The sequence below is a fragment of the Leucopleurus acutus genome, assembly GCF_964270905.1.
Source record: "Leucopleurus acutus genome assembly, chromosome: 20".
NCBI classification, from domain to species: Eukaryota; Metazoa; Chordata; class Mammalia; order Artiodactyla; family Delphinidae; genus Leucopleurus; species Leucopleurus acutus.
Window position 1 is genome coordinate 47,511,844 of NC_139162.1, and position 20,429 is coordinate 47,532,272.

At 51.5% G+C, this 20,429-nt stretch overlaps 1 protein-coding gene across 1 annotated transcript; it reads left to right on the plus strand.

The window, feature by feature from the left end:
• Positions 1-460: 460 nt before the first annotated feature.
• CYP2S1 (cytochrome P450 family 2 subfamily S member 1) lies at positions 461-13,659 on the plus strand (the record flags this gene model as incomplete). The annotated part of the gene is made up of 9 exons (XM_082862613.1): positions 461-637; positions 1,876-2,041; positions 3,901-4,050; positions 4,552-4,712; positions 4,851-5,030; positions 7,525-7,666; positions 9,207-9,394; positions 12,194-12,335; positions 12,429-13,659. The coding sequence occupies 9 exons, from the start codon at positions 461-463 to the stop codon at positions 12,608-12,610; spliced, it is 1,488 nt and encodes a 495-aa protein (XP_082718739.1). The 3' UTR covers positions 12,611-13,659.
• Positions 13,660-20,429: the final 6,770 nt, after the last annotated feature.

The following is a 20,429-nucleotide window of genomic DNA, read 5'->3' on the forward strand; positions in this document are numbered from 1 at the left end:
GTGTTGGAGGAAATTGGCTTAAAGACCCCACACACGCACGCACACGCGAATGCACACCGGATAACAGTGAGGAGGGAGGTAGGAGTCGGGGAGGGCGGTGCGGGGTCACCGCCAGGCACGGGGTGTGGCCTCCTGGTGGCGGCCAAAGTCTCTGGTTTCTAGGATCTCCCCGCCTGCCCACGCCCTACCTGTGGCGCAAAGAGCTGTCTCCGCCCCCTCGAACCTGGGTGACCAGGGAGACTAGCGTTCGAGTGTGTCCTGGACACCAGGCGGCGGCGGTGGTCTGGGAGAAAGAAATCCGGCGGCGGGGAGACAATCCTGCCCGGAGGCAGGGGGAAAGGCTAGCTGCCCCGCCTCCCTCCGCCAGATTTCTTCGGGGAAGGAGCCGCCCGGCACCCGCCCCCAACTGGCCCAGCCGCGTGGAGCGTCTGGGAGCCCGAGAAGCAGCCTACCTGCCGAGATGGAGGCGGCGGGCACCTGGGCGCTGCTGCTGCTGCTGCTGGCGCTGCTGCTGCTGGCGCTGGCGCTGCCCGGGACCCGGATGCGAGGCCACCTGCCCCCTGGGCCCACGCCGCTGCCGCTGCTGGGGAACCTCCTGCAGCTCCGGCCTGGGGCGCTGTACTTGGGGCTCTTACGGGTGAGGGGGCGCGCCGACGCCCTGGCTAGGAGGGGGTGGGAGGGTACCAGGGCCAGGAGAGGGAGGGGACCCCAGGAAGACAAACCACGCAGCGAGGCCCTTAGGTATCCTAGGGGATGCGGATGAAGGGTCCCAGGGCAGAGCTGAGAGAGTTGGGGGAGTCGCAGGGAGAGGGGGTGGGGCACCCGGGCTAGGAGGAGCAGAATCCTGCCCCCCGAATCCTGGAGACGGCGTGAGAGCTGGAAAGCAGGCTCCAGGGGGCCAGGGGTCCCGGGTTAGAGAGACTGGCAGAATCCTGGGAAGGTTGGGAGGGGGGAGGGGGGCAGGGAACCAAAGGTGAGAGAGACGAGTCGTCAAGCGGAAGAGAAACTGACGGTGTGATGGTGGTGGCTTGACCCAGAGGGAGAGGTAGAGGGGAGATACACGTGAGTATCCTGAGGAGGGGGCAGAGAATAAAAAAGAGAGGGTGTCCCCGGGGGAGTTGGAGGCAGAGGCTGGAGGATTCCAGGAATTTGTCTGCGGAGACCGATGGGGCTGGGGGGCTGGGGGAGGGGGGGATAGGCGGAGCTCAGCTGGGAGGGAGGGAGCTGGAAGTTCGTGGGACAGAGAAAGGAAGGAGAGAGAGACAGGAGGCTGAGACAGTCTCCAAACTTTTGGCGGGGGGGGGGGGGCGGGGGGGGCGGGGGGGTAGTGAAAAGAGGCCAAAGGTTCCCCATTCCGGTGTCTTCCAGACATGGCAAGGAGGGGGTAGCGAGCATGGCACGAGTGCTCCGTGGAAGCTGCTCCAGCATTTGAGGATTTAGCAGTGGTTGAAAGGGGTAGTTGGGCTTTTTTTTTTTTTTTCGGGGATGGGGAGATGAGGGATTATGGGAGTCCACAGCTTGCAGCTGCCCATTTTTGCTGCTATAGGTCTGTGCTGTGGGAGCAGGGGTGGGTTCTGGGTTGTCCCAGTGTCAGAAGTTAGGGCTCTGCAGGGGGTAAGGGAATGGGGATCAGAGAGTGTGTTGGGTGAGGGAGTTTGAGGAAGGAGGACTCTTGTGGGGGAGGGGGGTGACATGCTGGGAGCTTGGTGCAAAACAAGAACTGAATCTTCCAAAGGGACTGCTTCAGTTTGGGGCGAGGCAGGAAGGGCTTCTCTTAGGTGTCTCATCCAGCGACAGGGGCCAGGATGGACACGAGACTTTAAAAGGCAGTAGACTTCCCCACGTCACTCACCCCTTCTCGGTCCCGGCTCCCAGCTGAGTAAGAAGTACGGACCAGTGTTCACTGTGTACCTGGGACCCTGGCGGCGCGTGGTGGTCCTGGTTGGGCGTGAGGCTGTGCAGGAGGCCCTGAGAGGTCAGGCCGAGGCGTTCAGCGGACGGGGTTTGGTGGCAACACTGGACGGAACCTTTGATGGCCATGGTGAGTCAAAAGGGGAGCTGGAGGCTGCTGGGTCCTTCCCTCAGAGCCTGCCACCACTTACTCGTATGTGACCTTCCATGCAGTTCAGTGTCTCTGGGCCTCTGTTTTCTCATCTAAAATGGGATGATGACAGTGCCTATTGCATAGGATTGTACTGAGGATAGCACAAAGTAAGCACTCATTAGTTACCTGGTTGTAGTAGTGTTATTAATGTTCCAGGCGAAGCCCCAGGGCTGGGAGGAAGAGGGAGAGCATGTGAGGCACTGGGAATCAGTGGGCAAACACTCAAAATGTACAAACTATTCTCTGTTAAGACTGAAGCTGGAAGCCGGTGCTGGGCGCTCCAGGGAACACAGCCTTGAATAAACAGCCTCAATCCTGCTCCCAGAACGCATGGGCCAGGAAGAAACAGACCTGTCACTAGACAGTGACAGTCCAGAGAGGAATTGGAGGAGACGCCTGGCCCAGCCTGTCGGGTGGGGGTTGTCCAGGACGTCTTCCTAAAAGACGGGGTGTCTGAGCTGAGACTCATAGGATGAGTGGGAAGGGTGTTCCAGGCAGAGAGACCAGCACGTACAAAAGCATGGAGGCGAGGGAAGAAGCATTCACTCATCAACTGACAAATTTTCATTACACCTGGCTTGGTACTGGGGACACAGAGGTGACAGATGTGGTGACGTGTCTTACTGTGGGACATGTGGGCTTTGCAATAAGACAATGGAGGGAGAGACTAGATTTCTAAAGTGAGAGGTACAGCCTTAAGAGCAGGACACAGGGGACCTTTACTGGCTAGGGGGGCAGAGGGATTTGGAGAGGAGAATGGGAGGAATCAGAGAAGGCTTCCTGGCGGAGGTGACATTTGAACTGAGACCTGAAGGCTGAGTGCAGTTAGTTCAGTGAAGATGAAGAGGTGAGCGATCCAGGAAGAGGGAACAGCCGGGGCAAAGGCCTAGAGGGGGCATCCTGGCACTTTTGAGGAAGTGAGAAAAGCCCAGTGCAATTGAATTAGCAGCAAAGCTGGAGACGTCTTCAGAGCCTGATCGCGCAGGGCCCGCGTCAAGCCAGAGTTTGGACTTTGGGTTTTTCTGGGAAAGGGTAGAGTCAGAGTTAGAAAGGTCCTCTGGTTGCTGTGTGGGAGCCCAGCAAGGGGACTGGGCTGGACCAGGGCTGGGGCTGTTGAGTGGGGGAGGGGAGGTGGTTGGGAGAGGAATGCAGGGCTCTAGCCAGGGGATGGGATGTTGATGAGAAAGAGAGATGCTGAGGCCAGTTTGGGACACAGTGGAGGGATGGGTGGGCAGGGGACATCCAGGAGGAGGCGCCCAGAAGGCCGTTATAGACTGGCATTCTACAAGTGGAAACAGCTCAGACCAGGGAAGGGACTGTCCAGGCCTCTTGGATAAGGAGGAAAACAGTGCAATTCCATCCTCCTCCCTCCCTTTTCAACCTCCAGTTGGCATGGGGCATGGGACCCAATAATACTCCATAAATGTTGGTATCGATGGATGGATGGATGGATAGAAGGGTGGGAGGGAGGGAGAAAGAGGAAAGAGGGAGGAATGGTAAATGGATGGGTGGGTGAATAGAGGAATAAAAAGATGGATAGCCAGTGGGAAGGAAGAAATCTTCACTCACGCTGGTGAATCACAGAACACAAGGAGCCTGGATAATCCCAGGTACCAACTCCTCAGGAGGAGGTCACCCTCTGATGCAAGGTTAGGCAATTATTGAGCACCTTGTGGGCCCTCCTTCTTGCGCGAGGCTCATGTGGACTCAGGACAGGGCACCTCACTGGGAGGAAGGGAGGAATCCTGGGGAACGGGGGAGGGCTGGTCCCTCCTTGAGTCTAGCCTTCTGTGCAGGGGTTTTCTTCTCTAATGGGGAGCGGTGGAGGCAGCTGAGGAAGTTCACCACGCTGGCCCTGCGGGACTTGGGCATGGGGAAACGAGAAGGTGAGGAGCTGATCCAGGCGGAGGCCCGGTGTCTGGTGGAGGCGCTCCGGAGGACCAAAGGTCAGCAGGGTGCCCGAGTGTGGTAGGGCCTTCCCTCGCGGACTGGGCTGGGGACCCCAATCATTCCACCTCTCTCCTCCTCCACCTTCTGCCTCTATCCTGCTGTCTCCCTGAGGGTCTCTGTGTCCCTCGTACTGTCACGTCACTCTTTCTGCCTCTCCTCCTTTTTTTTTTTGACTGTGCAGCATGTGGGATCTTAGTTCCCCCACCAAGGATCAAACCCGCGCCCCCTGCATTGGAAGTGCGGAGTCTTAACCACTGGACCACCAGGGAAGTCCCTATTTTTCTGTTTTTCTCTCCTATAAGTCTGGCTCTGACTTTCTCTGTCTCTCTCCGTGTCTAACTCTCTCTTTCCCTGTCTGTCTCTGTCTCACTCTTTCTGCCTGTCTCTTTCCTTTCGGGTCTGGTCCCCACTCCATCTTCGTGGACAGGCTCCGCCCTGCTTCAGCGCCCCTCTGCCCATCTCCATCACAACTCCCCTCCCTGTCCCCTCCTCCCCAGGATGGCCTTTTGACCCCTCACTGCTGCTGGCCCAGGCCACCTCCAACATCATCTGCTCCCTCGTCTTCCGCCTCCGCTTCCCCTATGACGACGAGGAGTTCCAGGCCTTGGTCCAGGCAGCTAGTGGCATCGTCGTGGGGGTCAGCTCCCCGTGGGCCCAGGTAAGGGGGTGGGATCCCTCTCTCTCCAAAGGCTCCTGCCCACCTCTTTCAGGTAACCCCAGAGCGCCCTGTCCACCCACCCCTCTGCCCTGGTGCAAGGCCAGGCCCCCGTGAAAACGGCTGCCCGTCCCCCCGCAGACCTACGAGATGTTCTCACGGCTCCTGCAGCACCTCCCGGGCCCCTACACACAGCTCCTTGGCCAAGTGTGCACTGTGGCTGCCTTCGCCACCCAGCAGATACAGCGGCACCAGAGGACCCTGGACGCCTCGGGCCCTGCACGCGACGTTGTGGATGCCTTCTTGCTGAAGATGGCAAAGGTGGGGGAAGCTTAGGGTTGGGGGCCTCCTGCCCAGCCCCTACACCTGGGTATAGCTGGGACACTCTGTCACCCTCCTTCTTTCTCTCTGCACATCGCTCTGTGAATGTGTGTCTGAGTCACTTGCATCTCTCCTTTTTCTCCTCCCTCCAACCTCAGCCCCCCGCCCAGGCCTCATGCCCAGTGACCTGCCACCGGCAATCCCCGCCATGACTTCCCCCAACCCACCCAGGAAAGTTCCTATGAATTACAATCATTTACTTATGAAACCTTGCACTGTCTAATTAGACTAATAAAGTCCCCTTTATTAGTTATGTGAGAACAATTATCATATGAGAAAATTAGAATTAAGATGATCCCTGTGGAAATAACTCGTTTTGAATTGTACATACTTTGCAATTATGGGAGATATTCAGGGCCACATCCTTTGAATAAATGTTCACGGAGAGAGAGATTTTTTTTCTTAACTCTGTGGCCCTTTTTTTTGGGGGGGGGGCTACCATGTGGCTTGTGGGATCTCAGTTCCCAACCAGAGATTGAACCTGGGCCCTCGGCAGTGAAAGCACAGAGACCTACCACTGGACAGCCAGAGAATTCCCGAATTTTTTTTTATACATTTATTTATTTTTGGCTGCGTTGGGTCTTCGTTGCTGCGCGTGGGCTTTTCTCTAGTTGCAGCGAGTGGAGGCTACTCTTCATTGCGGTGCATGGGCTTCTCATTGCGGTGGCTTCTCTTGTGGAGCACAGGCTCTAGGCGCGTGGGCTTCATTAGTTGTGGCACACAGGCTCAGTAGTTGTGGCTCGCGGGCTCTAGAGAGCAGGCTCAGTAGTTGTGGCGCATGGGCTTAGTTGCTCCATGGCACGTGGGATCTTCCCGGACCAGGGCTCGAACCCGTGTCCCCTGCATTGGCAGGCGGATTCTTAACCACTGTGCCACCAGGAAAGTCCCCTGAATTTTTTTAATTTTTATTTTTTTACTGAAGTATAGTTGATTTATAATGTTTCAAATATACAGCAGAGTGATTCGGTTATATATATATATATTTATATATTTTTATATATATATATATATGAAACTGAATCTCATATATATTCTTTTTCACATTCTTTTCAATTATAGGTTACTGTAAGACATTAAATATAGTTCCCTGTGCTATACATTAGGTCCTTGTTTATCTATTTTATATATAGTAGTGTGTATCTGTTAATCTCAAATATAATTAAATCTTTTTAATTTAAGAAATGAAAGGGAATGGGAATTCCCTGGCGGTCCAGTGGTTAGGACTCTGTACTTCCACTGCAGGAGGCCCGAGTTCGATCCCTGGTCAGGAAACTAGGATCCCACAAGCCGTGTGGCATGGCCCAAAAAAAAGTTTTTTTAATTTAATTATAGTAAAATACACATAACATAAAACTTACCAACTTAGCCATTTTCAAGTGTCCAGTTCAGTGGTGTTAGATATTCACATGACCACCATCCATGTCCAGAACACTTTCAACTTGCAAAACTGAAATTCTATACCCATTAAACAACAGATCCCCATCCTTCCCTCCCCCAGCCCTCAGCCCCCACCCTCCTGCTTCCTTACTCTATGAATTTGCCTACTCTAGGGACCTCATATAAGTGGGATCACACAGTATTTGTCCTTCTGTGGCTTATCTCACTTAGCATAATGTGGTCAAGTTTCATTCACACTGCAGCGTGTGACAAGATTTCCTTCCTTTTTAAGGCTGAATCATATTCCACTGTGTGGATATAGCGCATTCATCTATCAGTGGACACCTGGGGTTGCTTTCACATTTTGGCTATTATGAATAATGCTGCTATGAACATAGGTGTACAAATGTTCTTCAAGATCCTGCTTTCTACGCTTCTGGATAAATCCCCAGAAGTGGAACTGCTGGATCACATGGTAAATCTATTTTACTTTTTTGAGGAATCGCTGTACCATTTGCTGTAACAGCTGCACCCTTTTATATACCCCCTTGGGGACAGGGGTTCCGGTTTCCCCGTGTCTCCACCAACACTTGTCATTTTCTGTTTGTTTGTTCGTTTTATAGTGGCCACTCTCTTTCATTTTTATTTTTTGTTTTGTTTTGTTTTTGTTTTGCGGTACGCGGGTCTCTCACTGTTGTGGCCTCTCCCGTTGCGGAGCACAGGCTCCGGACGCACAGGCTCAGCAGCCGTGGCTCACGGGCCCAGCCGCTCCGCGGCATGTGGGATCTTCCCGGACCGGGGCACGAACCCGTGTCCCCTGCATCGGCAGGCGGACTCTCAACCACTGCGCCACCAGGGAAGCCCCTCTCTTTTATTTTTAAAATATTTCACCCCGAGAGAACTAATATCAAGAGCCCACTTCCCAACTTTCTCACACATTTATTTAAACTCCCTGACAAAGTTATAACTTGCTGTGCTGCACCCCAAACCTGGCTGTGCTGGGTCTCTACTCCCGGCAGCCTGTGTTCTCTGAGCCCCTCTGCCTGGTTTCCCCCAGGAGAAGCAAGACCCTAACACAGAATTCACTGACAAGAACTTGCTGATGACGGTCATTTATCTGTTGTTCGCCGGGACGGTGACAGTCAGCAACACGATTCGCTACACTCTCCTGCTCCTGCTGAAATATCCTCAGGTCCAAGGTAGGAAGCTTCTCCACCAGCCAGGCCCTGGGAACAGCAGGGAGGGCTCGAGAGGAAGGATGTTTAGGGGAGTGGACAGCCTGAGCCAGAGCCTGGAGGCGAGAATGAGCGGGCATCCAGTGCATCTGAAAAGCAAGAAGCGTGCGGACTGCTGGCTGCAGTGAGAGGTCTAGTAAAATGAGAAATGAGGCAGGAGGCGTCTCCGGCCTTGCCGCCTTGGTGGTACATTGTGCACCTAATCCTGAGCCATGGGGAGCCATGGAAGGTCGTTGAGCAGGGGAGGGCAGGGACAAATGAGCATTTTAGAAAAATCCTTTGGTCTGTCATGAAGAGGTAAGTTGTAGGGTCTGAAAGAGGATGCCAGGAGCCCAGGGCAGAGGACAAGGTAGGGACCTAGGCCGGAGAGAACAAACAGGGCTGGGCCAAGCTGTGGGGAGGAGAGAGGGGTCCAAGTAGGCAGGTGGTGGAGAATGACAAGGGAGGGAGGCATCCAGGGACAGGCCCAGGGCTCTGGCCAGGGGACCGGGGGACCATGAGGCCATCCTGAGATAGGGACAGAAGGGATAAGGAGCTATTTCAGGGGAGATGCTGAAGCCATTTGGGGACAATTTGAGTGTGAGGGACCTGGAACCACTGGGGGGGGGACATCCAGAAGGCCACGAGACACCTGCATCAGAACTGGAGATAAGAAACAAATTGGGGTTATCAGGGCACAGGCAAGACCTGAAGCTGTGTTGGTGAGGGAGGGTAAGTGGGTGAGGCAGGGCTGGGAATGTGCCCCAAGGAACTCCAGCATTTCAGGGTCACGCAGCTGTGTCCAGTGCTGTCGAGCCAGTGGGGTGGGCTGACCTGGAAGATGGGACCTGGGTGCCTTGGTGGAATCAAGGAGTCAGCTGCTATTTCAGCTCGCTAGGCCTCTGTCCTTATCTGGGACATGGGGCTAGATTATGTTCCCCCACCTCACAGGACTGCTATGGGAATTGAAAGAGGAGAGATGTGGGCTTCCCTGGTGGCGCAGTGGTTGAGAGTCCGCCTGCCGATGCAGGGGACACGGGTTCGTGCCCCGGTCCGGGAAGATCCCACATGCCGTGGAGCGGCCGGGCCCATGAGCCATGGCCGCTGGGCCTGCGCATCCGGAGCCTGTGCTCCGCAACAGGAGAGGCCGCAATAGTGAGAGGCCCGCGTACCATTAAAAAAAAAAAAGAGGAGAGATGTGATGCCCACCACACGGGATGTGTGGGACCCGGTCTGCAGAGGGCTGGAGGACTCTTCCTCCCTGCCCGCCAGCCTCACCCCTAACCACAGCTGCTCAGGAAGATGGAGCGTCTGGGAACTCCCTGGCGGTCCAGTGGCTGGGACTCCGCACTTTCACTGCCGAGGGCCCGGGTTCAATCCCTGCTTGGGGAACTAAGATCCGTGTGGCACAGCCAAATAAATAAATAAATAAACCTTAAAAAATAAAGAAGATGGGGCGTCGGAGGGGAGGATCGTAGGGCCCCGCCCCACCTTTGACCTCCAACTCTCCTCTTCTTGGGTGCAGAGCGAGTGCAGGCGGAGCTGATGCGGGAGCTGGGGCCCGGCCAGGTGCCAAGCCTGGGGGACCGAGCCCGCCTCCCCTACACGGACGCGGTTCTGCATGAGGCGCAGCGGCTGCTGGCGCTTGTACCCATGGGAGTGCCCCGAGCCCTCGTCAAGACCACCTGCTTCCGGGGGTACACCCTGCCCCAGGTGGGTGTGCGGGTCAGCCAGGCCCAGCAGCTGTCTCTGTCTCGGGCCTGAGGGCTGAGTCCGTTGCTATCTTTGTCTCTTTTTCTGAATCTTGGTCAGTTTGTCTCTGCATCTTCTTCCTCTTTCTCTCTCCTCTCTGGCTGACATCTTCCTTTCTTTTTCTGTGTCCCTGTCTCTGCATCTCTCTTTGTTTCTTTCTGTGTACATTTTTCTTGCCTTTTGACTCTGTCTCTGAGCCTCGGTTTCCCCCATGTGTCCAATGGATCCTAATTCTACCTCCTTCCAATCGTGGTGGGGACAATCAGATAACGTGACAGGCAGGGAAGCAATTTGAGAATTGAGGGCCGACGGAGGCCCTCACCCTCCACCCGGCTGCAAACACGATCAGGCTCTCCCTCCTTCCCAACACACACACACACACACACACACACACACACACACACTCTTTCTCTCTCTCTCTCTCTCTCTCTCTCTCTCTCTCTCTCTCTCTCAGTTCCTGCCCCTTCATTCCAGAGCAACTCAGAACCAGCACCACCAGGGGGCGACCTCTCCCTGGAAACCGAAGGTGCCTTCCGGGCAAGCTGTTCCCTCCTTGAGCGTCATTGTAGAATCCAGTTCATAGCAGTTAGAATCCAGTCCTGCTGTTTTCTAGCTGAGACCTTGGGCAAATCACTTCACCCTCTGAACCTCCATCTACTCCTCTTCTTTTTTTTTTTTTCTTTTAAATTAATTAATTTATTTATATATTTTTGGCCGCGTTGGGTCTCCGTTGCACACAGGCTTTCTCTAGTTGCGGCGAGCGCGGGCTACACTTTGTTGCCGTGCGCGGGCTTCTCATTGCGGTGGCTTCTCTTGTTGCGGAGCCCGGGCTCTAGGCGCACGGGCTTCAGTAGTTGTGGCACGCAGGCTCAGTAGTTGTGGCTCACGGGCTCTAGAGCGCAGGCGCAGTAGTTGTGGTGCACGGGCTTAGTTGCTCCGCGGCATGTGGGATCTTCCCGGACTGGGGCACGAACCCGTGTCGCCTGCATCGGCAGGCGGACTCTCAACCACTGCGCCACCAGGGAAGCCCCAAGCAGGTGGATTCTTAACCACTGTGCCACCGGAGAAGTCCCTCCTCTTCTAAATTGGGAGTAATAATAGTATCATCTTGGGATTGTAAGGAATCTGTGAAATCATGCTTGTAAAACACCGAATGAACTCTTTGTGCCGGGGGTGGGGCTCCTATGTACACCACAGCAGCGACTATTGCTAAAGCAATGACTCTTGCAACTACAGCAACTACTGATAATGATAATAGCAATAACAGGCATCTGTGATCGAGGATCTGCTCTGTGCCAGGTATTATTCTAAATGCTTTACATGTATTACCTTATTTAATCTTCAGAGCAGCACTACATCATTATCACATCATTATCATCATTATCACACCCATTTTACAAATGAGGAAACTGAGGCCTTGAAAGGTTAGAAGACTTGGCAAGCTCTCCCAGCCTCCAAGCGGTAGGGGCAGGATTTGAACCCAGAGCCTATGCTTTAGCAGTGGTTAAACACTGCTATCTGCCTTTCTCTTATTTTAACAACATTAGCCTGACCTTTTCCTGAAGCCTCACTCACCTTCCCAACTCGAAGCCCCATTAGCCAGAATCCCTAACAAAGGAGACCCCTCGCCCTCTCCTCGTGCTCCCTTCCTTCACCCTCCACCACAGTCCTGGGAACATGGGGACTCTGATCTCAGCGGAAGGGGCTGCCCCTCTCCCCAAACCTGGGCGGGGGAAGCCTTCACGGGCAGCCCCCATCCACCCACCCTTCACCTCCAGAAGATCATAGTGGCAGAAAGCTGGACTCTCAGCCAAGTGCCTTAGGACAGCCACAGCTGAATCACAACGTAGCCCCAAAGTTTAAAAACAAACATAAAAATAACAAGCTCTGCCACGTCCAAATGTTGCTTTGGGCAAGTTGCTTACGTTCTCTGGGCCTCTGTTTTCCCACTTTTTGTTTGTTTTGGCTGCACCACGCGACTTGCAAGATCTTAGTTCCCTGACCAGGGATCGAACCCGTGCCCCCTATAGTGGGAGCACGGAGTCTTAACCACTGGGCCACCAGGGAAGTCCTCCATCTTTTTTTTTTTTTTTTTTTAATATTCCACACTGTTGCATCAGCGTTAGCCCTATCCTTTAATCCATTTGTACCACTGAGTTACAGACCTGACTGTTCCTAGCACCCTGTTTAACCCGTGGACAGTTATCTTCCCCGCCTTATAAGCAACCTCTAAGATATTATCTTTCGTTGGTTTGGTTTTTAAAATATTTTATTTATTTATTTATTTGGTTGTGCCGGGTCTTAGTTGCGGCAAGAGGGCTCCTTAGTTGTGGCATGCGAACTCTTAGTTGTGGCATGCATGTGGGATCTAGTTCCCTGGCCAGGGATCGAACCCTGAGTCCCCTGCATTGGGAGCGCGGAGTCTTAGGCCACTGGACCACCAGGGAAGTCCCTCCCCCATCTTTAAAATGGGATCATATTACTAACTGTTCCCTAGACTTGTTAAAAAGATTTAGTGAGTTTGTGTGTACGTTTGTGAGTGTGTGTGTGAGTATAATACATGTACCTATTACATATGAGGCGATACGTATGTAGTGCTTAATAAAGTGCCTGACACATAACAAGCACTCGATAAACATTGATGCCGCTATGTTTCGTGAACCGGTTTCCCCAACACACCAGACTCTTGTGCTCTGCCCTCGAGGACTGAAGGCCTGCGGGGTGAGGGATGTTTGTAGTTTTGTTATGATCTCCCCTCAGGGCACGGAGGTCTTCCCCCTCCTTGGTTCCATCCTGCATGACCCTGAGGTCTTCAAACAGCCCGAGGAGTTCAACCCAGGACGATTCCTGGACGCAGACGGAAAGTTCAAAAAGCACGAGGCCTTCCTGCCCTTCTCCTTAGGTATCTGCTGGGTCCGCCCCTGTCTACCCACTGGTCCTCCCACAGGCCTGGGTGTGAGGATGGTTGGCACAGCGCCATCTGTCTCCCCTCCAGGTAAGCGTGTCTGCCTCGGGGAGGGCCTGGCTCGGTCCGAGCTCTTCCTCCTGTTCACCGCCATCCTGCAGGCCTTCTCGCTGGGGAACCCGTGCCCACCGGGTGCCCTGAGCCTCCAGCCAGCCGTCAGTGGCCTTTTCAACATCCCCCAAGCCTTCCAGCTGCAATTCCGACCCCGCTGACCTCCACCCCACCCCACCGTGTGGACCGGATGAAGAAGGGAAACTTGGGAGGTAGTAGCCTTGGCGGTTGCCATGGACATGGCTGTGTCTCCTGAGCCACACGCCTACACCACAGGCAGCCACCTTTGCACACCTGTAGCTGTTTTCTAGAGTCGGTCACACATATTCAGCCTACACATCCACAGGGTCATCAGACCACGCAACCACACACCCAGACGCACCCACGAGGGCCACAAGGCAACTCGGCCACGCAGCTTTCTACTGACAAATTTAGTCCATCTGGAATCACAACCACATGCCGGATAACCCACCAACTCATACACAGCACAGCTCCCCCGGACCCACAGCCCACGCGTGGGGATTCAGCTGCCGCCTTCACAAGCCACGGAAACAGCCACAGTGTTTGCAGCCCACGTGCCCTCTTAACTCATCAGACTTACCAGGGCCACCATCTCTGGGAGCCTAGAGCAGAGAACATGCCCCATGCCAGCTCATGTCACCACACAGAGACCATCTCTGTCCTCAGCCCTCAAGTGACCGTACCGCTATCCAGGCATAAGACTGTCGTCATCCACATGCCCCCAACCACTGAACCACACAGCCAGCCCATGTGGGACACCCGCCCGCCTCCGGGATATCTTCCCGCTAAGATATACGACTCCTGCGGAGGCCCAGCCCTGGCCTCCTCCGCACCTTCAGCCCTCAAGGGCACCCCTTTCCAGGCAGCCTGATCCCCCAAATGCTCCCAAATACAGACACACCCCAGTGTGCAATTGTGCACAAGCCTGGGGACAAAGTAAACTTGGACATACGTGGAAACTCAGATCAGGGGAACACACCACACACGCACACACACACGCACACGCACATGCACACACACACACACACACTCCAGCTTATATAACCATGTTGAAAACCTCCCCTGCTCCCCCCACCCGCCTCCAGTTAGACCCAGTGGATGGAGCCAGATTCCAACTCCCCGTTGCAGGGAAGAGGCCAGGTCTGACGTCCTTGTGACTCGAAGGTCCCCGTTTTGCAATAAAAGTTTGTCTCTGGCCCAGGGCAGGGCCTAGTATGTGTGTGACAGTGTCCATCATTGTGAGTAAGGAGTGGGGATGGAGGGGGTCCACCCCTCCCTGGAGGCTAGGCGGGAACCGAAAAACATGGCCCCCGCCTACCCTGGCTGTTGACATCAGTAGCAGATGTGGAGGTGGCGGGGCGGCGGGGGCGGGGGGGGGGTGCGGGCGTGCGGGGTGGGGGAGCTGTCCTGGGCCTCACTTACAGTGAAGCTGATGTTGAGGGGTGGGCAGAACTGCAGGCCTAGGGCAGGGGGTGGGAGGCGTGTGGGTAGGAGAGTTGGGGGCCTCAGTTAGGGAAAACCCGAAGGTGACTGCTTCCCACCCTCGGCACCCTCCCAAACTGAAAGCACACGCCGAAACACAAACCCTACCCTCACTCTGGCCTCTCCTGCCACCCGTTCCCTCCTCCCTTCTCTTCACTAGAGAGCCAGAAGTATCTTTTTCTTTGTCAATTATCTAATAAGGAAGTTTTCAAACACACACCAGTAGAGAGAATAGTACAATGAACCTGTGGGCCCATGACCGGGCCTCATTCGATAATCATCAACTTTCGGCTAATTTTATTTCATCTATCACTCTCTTACAGTGATTTTAAAGCAAATCTCAGAAAATAATTGAATACACATTTCTCATAGTAAAGGACATTTTTCCCCCCAACATTTTATTATGACAATTTTCAAACATGCAGCAAAGTTAAGGGAATTATATGGGAATACCCATGGGCTACCGCCTAGGCTCTCCCACTTCGGTTGCCATGCTGCATTAGCACATTTCTTTCCACCTGCCCAGCCAGCTCATTTTTTTAGGCATTTCAGAATAAATTGCAGGGAATTCCCTGGCGGTCCAGTGGTTAGGACTCCACACTTCCACTGTGGAGGCACAGGTTCGATCTCTGATCAGGGAACTAAGATACCGCGTGCCACGCTGCACGGCCGAAAACAAACCAAAAAATAAATTGCAGACATCGACCTCTGAATGCTTCAGCAATGCATAGATCGTTAGCTAAAGTTTCCTTTTTTTTTTTTTAATTTTCCATGATGTTATCACTTTATTTTTTGGCTTAAATTCTACAGAGGTAGCACAAAACAGTGATATGATGGAAAATAGAAAGATGTGATGGGGATCAGATCCTAACTTTGCCGCTTTCTAGTTGATGACACCTTCACTGAGGATTTAGCATCTAAACGACTTGCCAAACTTAAAAGAAGAGACGTGAAAAATTCTGGAACTTAATAGGAACAAAATACGTGCTAAGTTCTTGGATTTATTATTACTACTTTTTATGTCAGTGTGATATGAAAAGGAATGAATGAGGTTTGATGTTTCCTCCTTTTAAATTAAGTCAATGACTTGCTTTCCTTTGCACTCAAAATTCACATTCAGGGAAACTTGGGATCAGAAATACCAGCAAATTCATTTATTTGAGGAAGGATGGACCTTGCACTGCATCAATATGAAAGTTGACATGAATTAGGATGATTCCAGTAGCAGGCAAAAGAAAAACAAAAAGTCAAAATGTCTTAAACAATAATTATTGGACCCCAAAGTAAAAGTCTTTACAATCAGTGTGGTGTTCAGTTTGTTTTTTTTGGGGGGGTATAAAATATACATAACATAATATTTATCATTTTCACCACTTGTAAGTGTACGATTCAGTGGCATTAAATATATTCACAATGCATAACCTTCACACTATCTATACCCAAAACTTTCATTATGCCCAACAAAGACTCCTAACTTATTAAGAAAATAACTCCCCTTTAAAATCCACTCTTTTTTTTTTTTTTTTTGGCCACATGGCTTGCAGAATCTTAGTTCCCTGACTGAACCCAGGCCCACAGCAGTGAAAGCATAGAGTCCTAACCACTGGACCACCAGGGAATTCCCTAAAATCCACTTTTTAAGAGTCACAACCAGGCTTCCCTGGTGGCGCCGTGGTTGAGAGTCCGCCTGCCGATGCAGGGGACGCGGGTTCAGTGCCCCGGTCTGGGAAGATCCCACATGCCGCGGAGCGTCTGGGCCCGTGAGCTATGGCCGCTGAGCCTGCGCATCCGGAGCCTGTGCTCTGCAACGGAAGAGGCCACAACAGTGAGAGGCCCGTGTACCGCAAGGAAAAAAAAAAGAAGAGTCACAACCAAGATACCCATTTTCACACCTATCACAGTTAGCAATTTTGCTGTGTTAGTGTTCACGTTTCCCTGATGGTTGCAGAAATGTATTTCCTAGGCGTGTTTGTTCAAATCTACATCCAAAGGCTCATCATTCAGTGCCTCATTCGGATGCTTAGGTCTTCTAAAGCTGTAACCATTCCCAACCTTTTTTATGCCACTTATTTTTTTGTTTTGTTTTGTTTTGCCACTTATTTTTTTAATTTTTGTTGAAATATAGTTGATTTACAATGTTGTGTTAGTTTCAGATGTACAGCACAGGGATTCAATTATACATATACATAAATATATATAATTCTTTTTTTTATATTCTCTTCCATTATAGGTTATTACAAGATATTGAGTAGTTCCCTGTGCTATACAGTAGGTCCTTGCTGGTTATCTATTTTATATATAGTAGGGTGTATATTTTAAGTCCAAACTGCTAATTTATCCCTCCCCACCTTTCCCCTTTGGTAATGCCACTAATTTCTTCAAGAAACTATTCACACAGGTCGTTTGCCCTGTGTCATTTTTCACATCCCAGATTTGGCTGATGGCATCTTTGGGGTGCTACTCAAGATGTCTTTCCATTGCCAGGAATTCTCTGTAAACTGGAAGTTAGATCAGATTTGGGCTCGTTCTGGCCCAAGAGCTCCTCACTGGGTGGGCTGGGCCCCTTCCAGGCACATCATATCTCAATAATAAATGTTCCCATATAGTGTGTCCAGGTCCTGATCCCTCTGTTAGAAAGTTTCCCATCAACTTTTCACTTACTGGCCTTTAAAACCAAATCAGGGCTTCCCTGGTGGCGCAGTGGTTGAGAGTCCGCCTGCCGATGCAGGGGACACGGGTTCGTGCCATGGTACAGGAAGATCCCACATGCCACGGAGTGGCTAGGCCAGTGAGCCATGGCCACTGAGCCTGCGCGTCCGGAGCCTATGCTCCACAACGGGAGAGGCCACAACAGTGAGAGGCCCGCGTACCACAAAAAAAAAAAAAAAAAAAAATCCCAAATCAAATCAGGTCTCTCCCCTGCTCTGCCCCCCAGTGGGGAACCCTTGTGCACCGTTGGTGGGAATGTAAATTGGTGCAGCCACTATGGAAAACAATATGGAGGTTCCTCAAAAAATTAAAAATAGAATTGTCATAGGATCCAACAGTCCCTCTTCTTGGTATATATCCAAAGGAAACAAAATCCGTATCCCAAAAGAGATATCTGCACCCCTGTGTCCATGGCAGCATTGTTCACGACAGCCAAGATACAGAAGCAATCTAAGTGTCAGCAGATGAGTGGATAAAGAAAATGTGACAGGCTTCCCTGGTGGTACAGTGGTTAGGAATCTGCCTGCCAACGCAGGTGACTTGGGTTCAAGCCCTGGTCCGGGAGGATCCCACATGCCACGGAGCAGCTAAGCCTGTGTGCCACAACTACTGAGCCTGTGCTCTAGAGCCCACGAGCCTCAGCTACTGAAGCCCACGTGCCCATGCTCTGCCCAACAAGAGAAGCCACTGCAATGAGAAGACTGCACACCACAACAAAGAGTAGCCCCCGCTCGCCGCAACTAGGGAAAGCCCACCTGCAGCAACGAAGACCCAACGCAGCCAAAATTAAAAAAAAAAAAAAAAATTTAAAAAAAGAAAATGCGATGTAGATATATAACAGAATATTATTCAGCCATAAAAAAAAGGAAACCCTGCCATTTGTGACAAACATGGATGGACCTTGAAGTCATTATGCTAAGTGAAATAAGTCAGACAGAGAAAGGCAAATACTGTGTGATCTCACTTACATGTGGAATCTAAAAAAGCTGAATTCATAGAAACAGAGAGATGTCATGTAGCATGGTGACTGTAATTAATAAAACTGTATTATACATTTGAAAGTTGCTAAGAGAGTAAATCTTAAAAGTTTCATAACGAAAAAAATTGTAATCGCATAGTGATGGATGTTAAGTAGACTTACTGTGGTGATCATTTCACAACATATACAAATATGGAATCACTGTGTACATTTGAAACTAATATAGTGTTATAGGTCAATTGTCTCGCAATAAAAATTAATTAATAATTACTTAATTAAGTAAAAGAATTGTTGTTGCCAGAGGCTGGGGGTGGGGGAGAAATGGGGAGATGTTGATCAAAGGGTACAGATTTTCAGTTACAAGATGAATAAGTTCTGGGGACCTAATGTACAGCATGGTGACTATAGCTAATACTGTATTGTATACTTGAAATTTACTAAGAGAGTAGATCTTAAATGTTCTCACTATACACACCCAAAAATGGTAACTATGTGAGGTAATGGATGGGTTAATTAACTTTATTGTGGTAATCCCTTTGCAATATATACATGTAGTAAATCATGGTGTACACCTTAAATTTATTATTTATTTATTTATCTATCTATTTATTTATTTATTTTGCCACGCTGCATGGCTTGTGGGATCTTAGTTCCCCAGTTCCCCAACCAGGGATCGAACCTGGGCCCTCAGCAGTGAAAGGGCCAAGTCCTAACCACTGGACCGCCGGGGAATTCCCCATTAAATTTATACATTTTGGCCAATTATCCCTCAGTAAAGCTGCGTGGGGGGAATAGCCCCTTAGTGCATTCTGTCATATTTAGGATAAAAGCCAAAGTCCTCCTCCCCAGGCCAATGCCCTCCCTGATCTCACCTACTCCCTGACCCTCATCCATTCCAGCCACACAGGTCTTCTCCTTGAAGTTCCCTGCAGGCCTGCCCCCAGGCCTTTGCACCGGCTGTTCCCTCTGCCTGGAATGCCCTTTCCTATATGACTCACTTGCTAATTTACTTCAGAACTTGATCATAACCTCAGAGAGCACTTCCCTGACTACTTTCTCTAAAATGGCACTGCTCCCGCTCCCCTTGATATCCCTTCCCCAACTTTATTTTTCTTCACTTCCCGTGTTGCAATCTGATAAACATTTCTCTGGCTTTTCTCCCTCTTCCACTTGGAATATGAGCTCCATGAGGGCAGTCTTGCTCACTGTGGAATCCCCGCCTCTGGCACAGGGAACATTTCTATCCACCTGTCCATCTCACCTTTTTTTTTTTGGCCGCGCCTCACGACTTTCAGGATCTTAGTTCCCCGACCAGGGATCGGAACCTGCACCTTCAGCAGTTCAGCAATGAAAGCACCGAGTCCTAACCACTGGACCGCCAGGGAATTCCCCCATCTCATTTTTAAAATGCATTTGAGGGACTTCCCTGGGGGTCCAGTCGTTTAAAAGACTCTGTGCTTCCACTGTAGGGCTAGGGTTCCATCCCTGGTGGGGGAATTAAGATCCCACATGCCGCACAGCGGGACCATAATAAAATAAAAAATAAAATAAAAATACTACGTATAAATAAATAAATAAATAAAATGCATTTGAAAGCCAATTGCAAACACATATTTGATACTCAGCAAATAGTTCTTGAAAGAACGAACACAGATTCAAGTTGGCCGCGCACACAGCTGGGTCCACCGTGTCCTAGGTGTGTAGGGCCACCCAGCGTATTCAAACAAGTGGGCAGATCTTTGCACATATTTGCGTCCCCCCAAAATGCCACAATAATTAATTGGCCCCTTTAGGAAAGGTCTTTTACATGGTGGTGCGGACACAGTGGTACCCAAGATATACCCAGTGCCTACACTCCCAGAGCCCGCAGACCATGAGACACACAGTCACACCAATAAATATATTGTGATAACCCAAGCCAAAGAAAAGGACAAAGTGTTATGAGTGAAGAACACGGGGACCTAGAGTTGACTGGGAAGGACCAGGCAGTGATGCCAAGGAGAAGGGACAATTGAGATGGGGCTGAGGGTGTGTAGGAGTTGGGGGCATAGAGCTGCAGGAGGAGGCCCTAAAGCTTGTGAACAGGAGAAAGGAGCCAGGTGGACATGAGGGGTCAAGGCAAGCAGTTTCGGGGTTTATCTTGGAAGGTTTGGGGCAAAGGTGGAAAAGGGTTTGATTTGGGATTGAGAGACATTCTTCTTGCTGTTGACAGGTTAGAGGGAGAGAGAGTGGAGGCCAGGAGACCAGGGAGGAGGCCAGAGCAGGGGTCCAGGTGGGAGAAGATGGGGCTGGACCAGGGTGAGACCATGGGAAGGACAGCAAGGCCAGGCAGGAGAAAGGTTTGTGGAGCTAAATCGAATCCTCCTTGGCACTTGGAAACTTATTGAGGGTGGGGGCTGTCCAAGAGGACCCTGAGGGTCGGGCTTGGGTGGCAGAATAGATGCTGAGGCTGTCACTGAAATGGGACACAAATGACACAGCTCAGGAAAGCTGATGGGGAAGAGCCCTGAGTGCCAGGTTGTGGAGCCGGGAGCTCGCCCTGAGGGCAGTGGGGAGCCAAGGTTAAGCAGGGAGGGGACAGGGTCAGATTTGAGTTTCAGAAACATCCCTCTGCTTATGAATGGGAGATGGGTTGGAGGGAGTAAGAGTGGAAGCAAGGAGGCCTGGGGGGAGGCCAGGGAGGAGGCCAAGGCAGGGTCCTGGTGGGAAAGGATGGGGCTGGACTCCTCGGAGTGAGAAGAGGCAGGTGGGAGAGACATCGGGAGGCTGAAAGGAGAGGAGTTTATAAG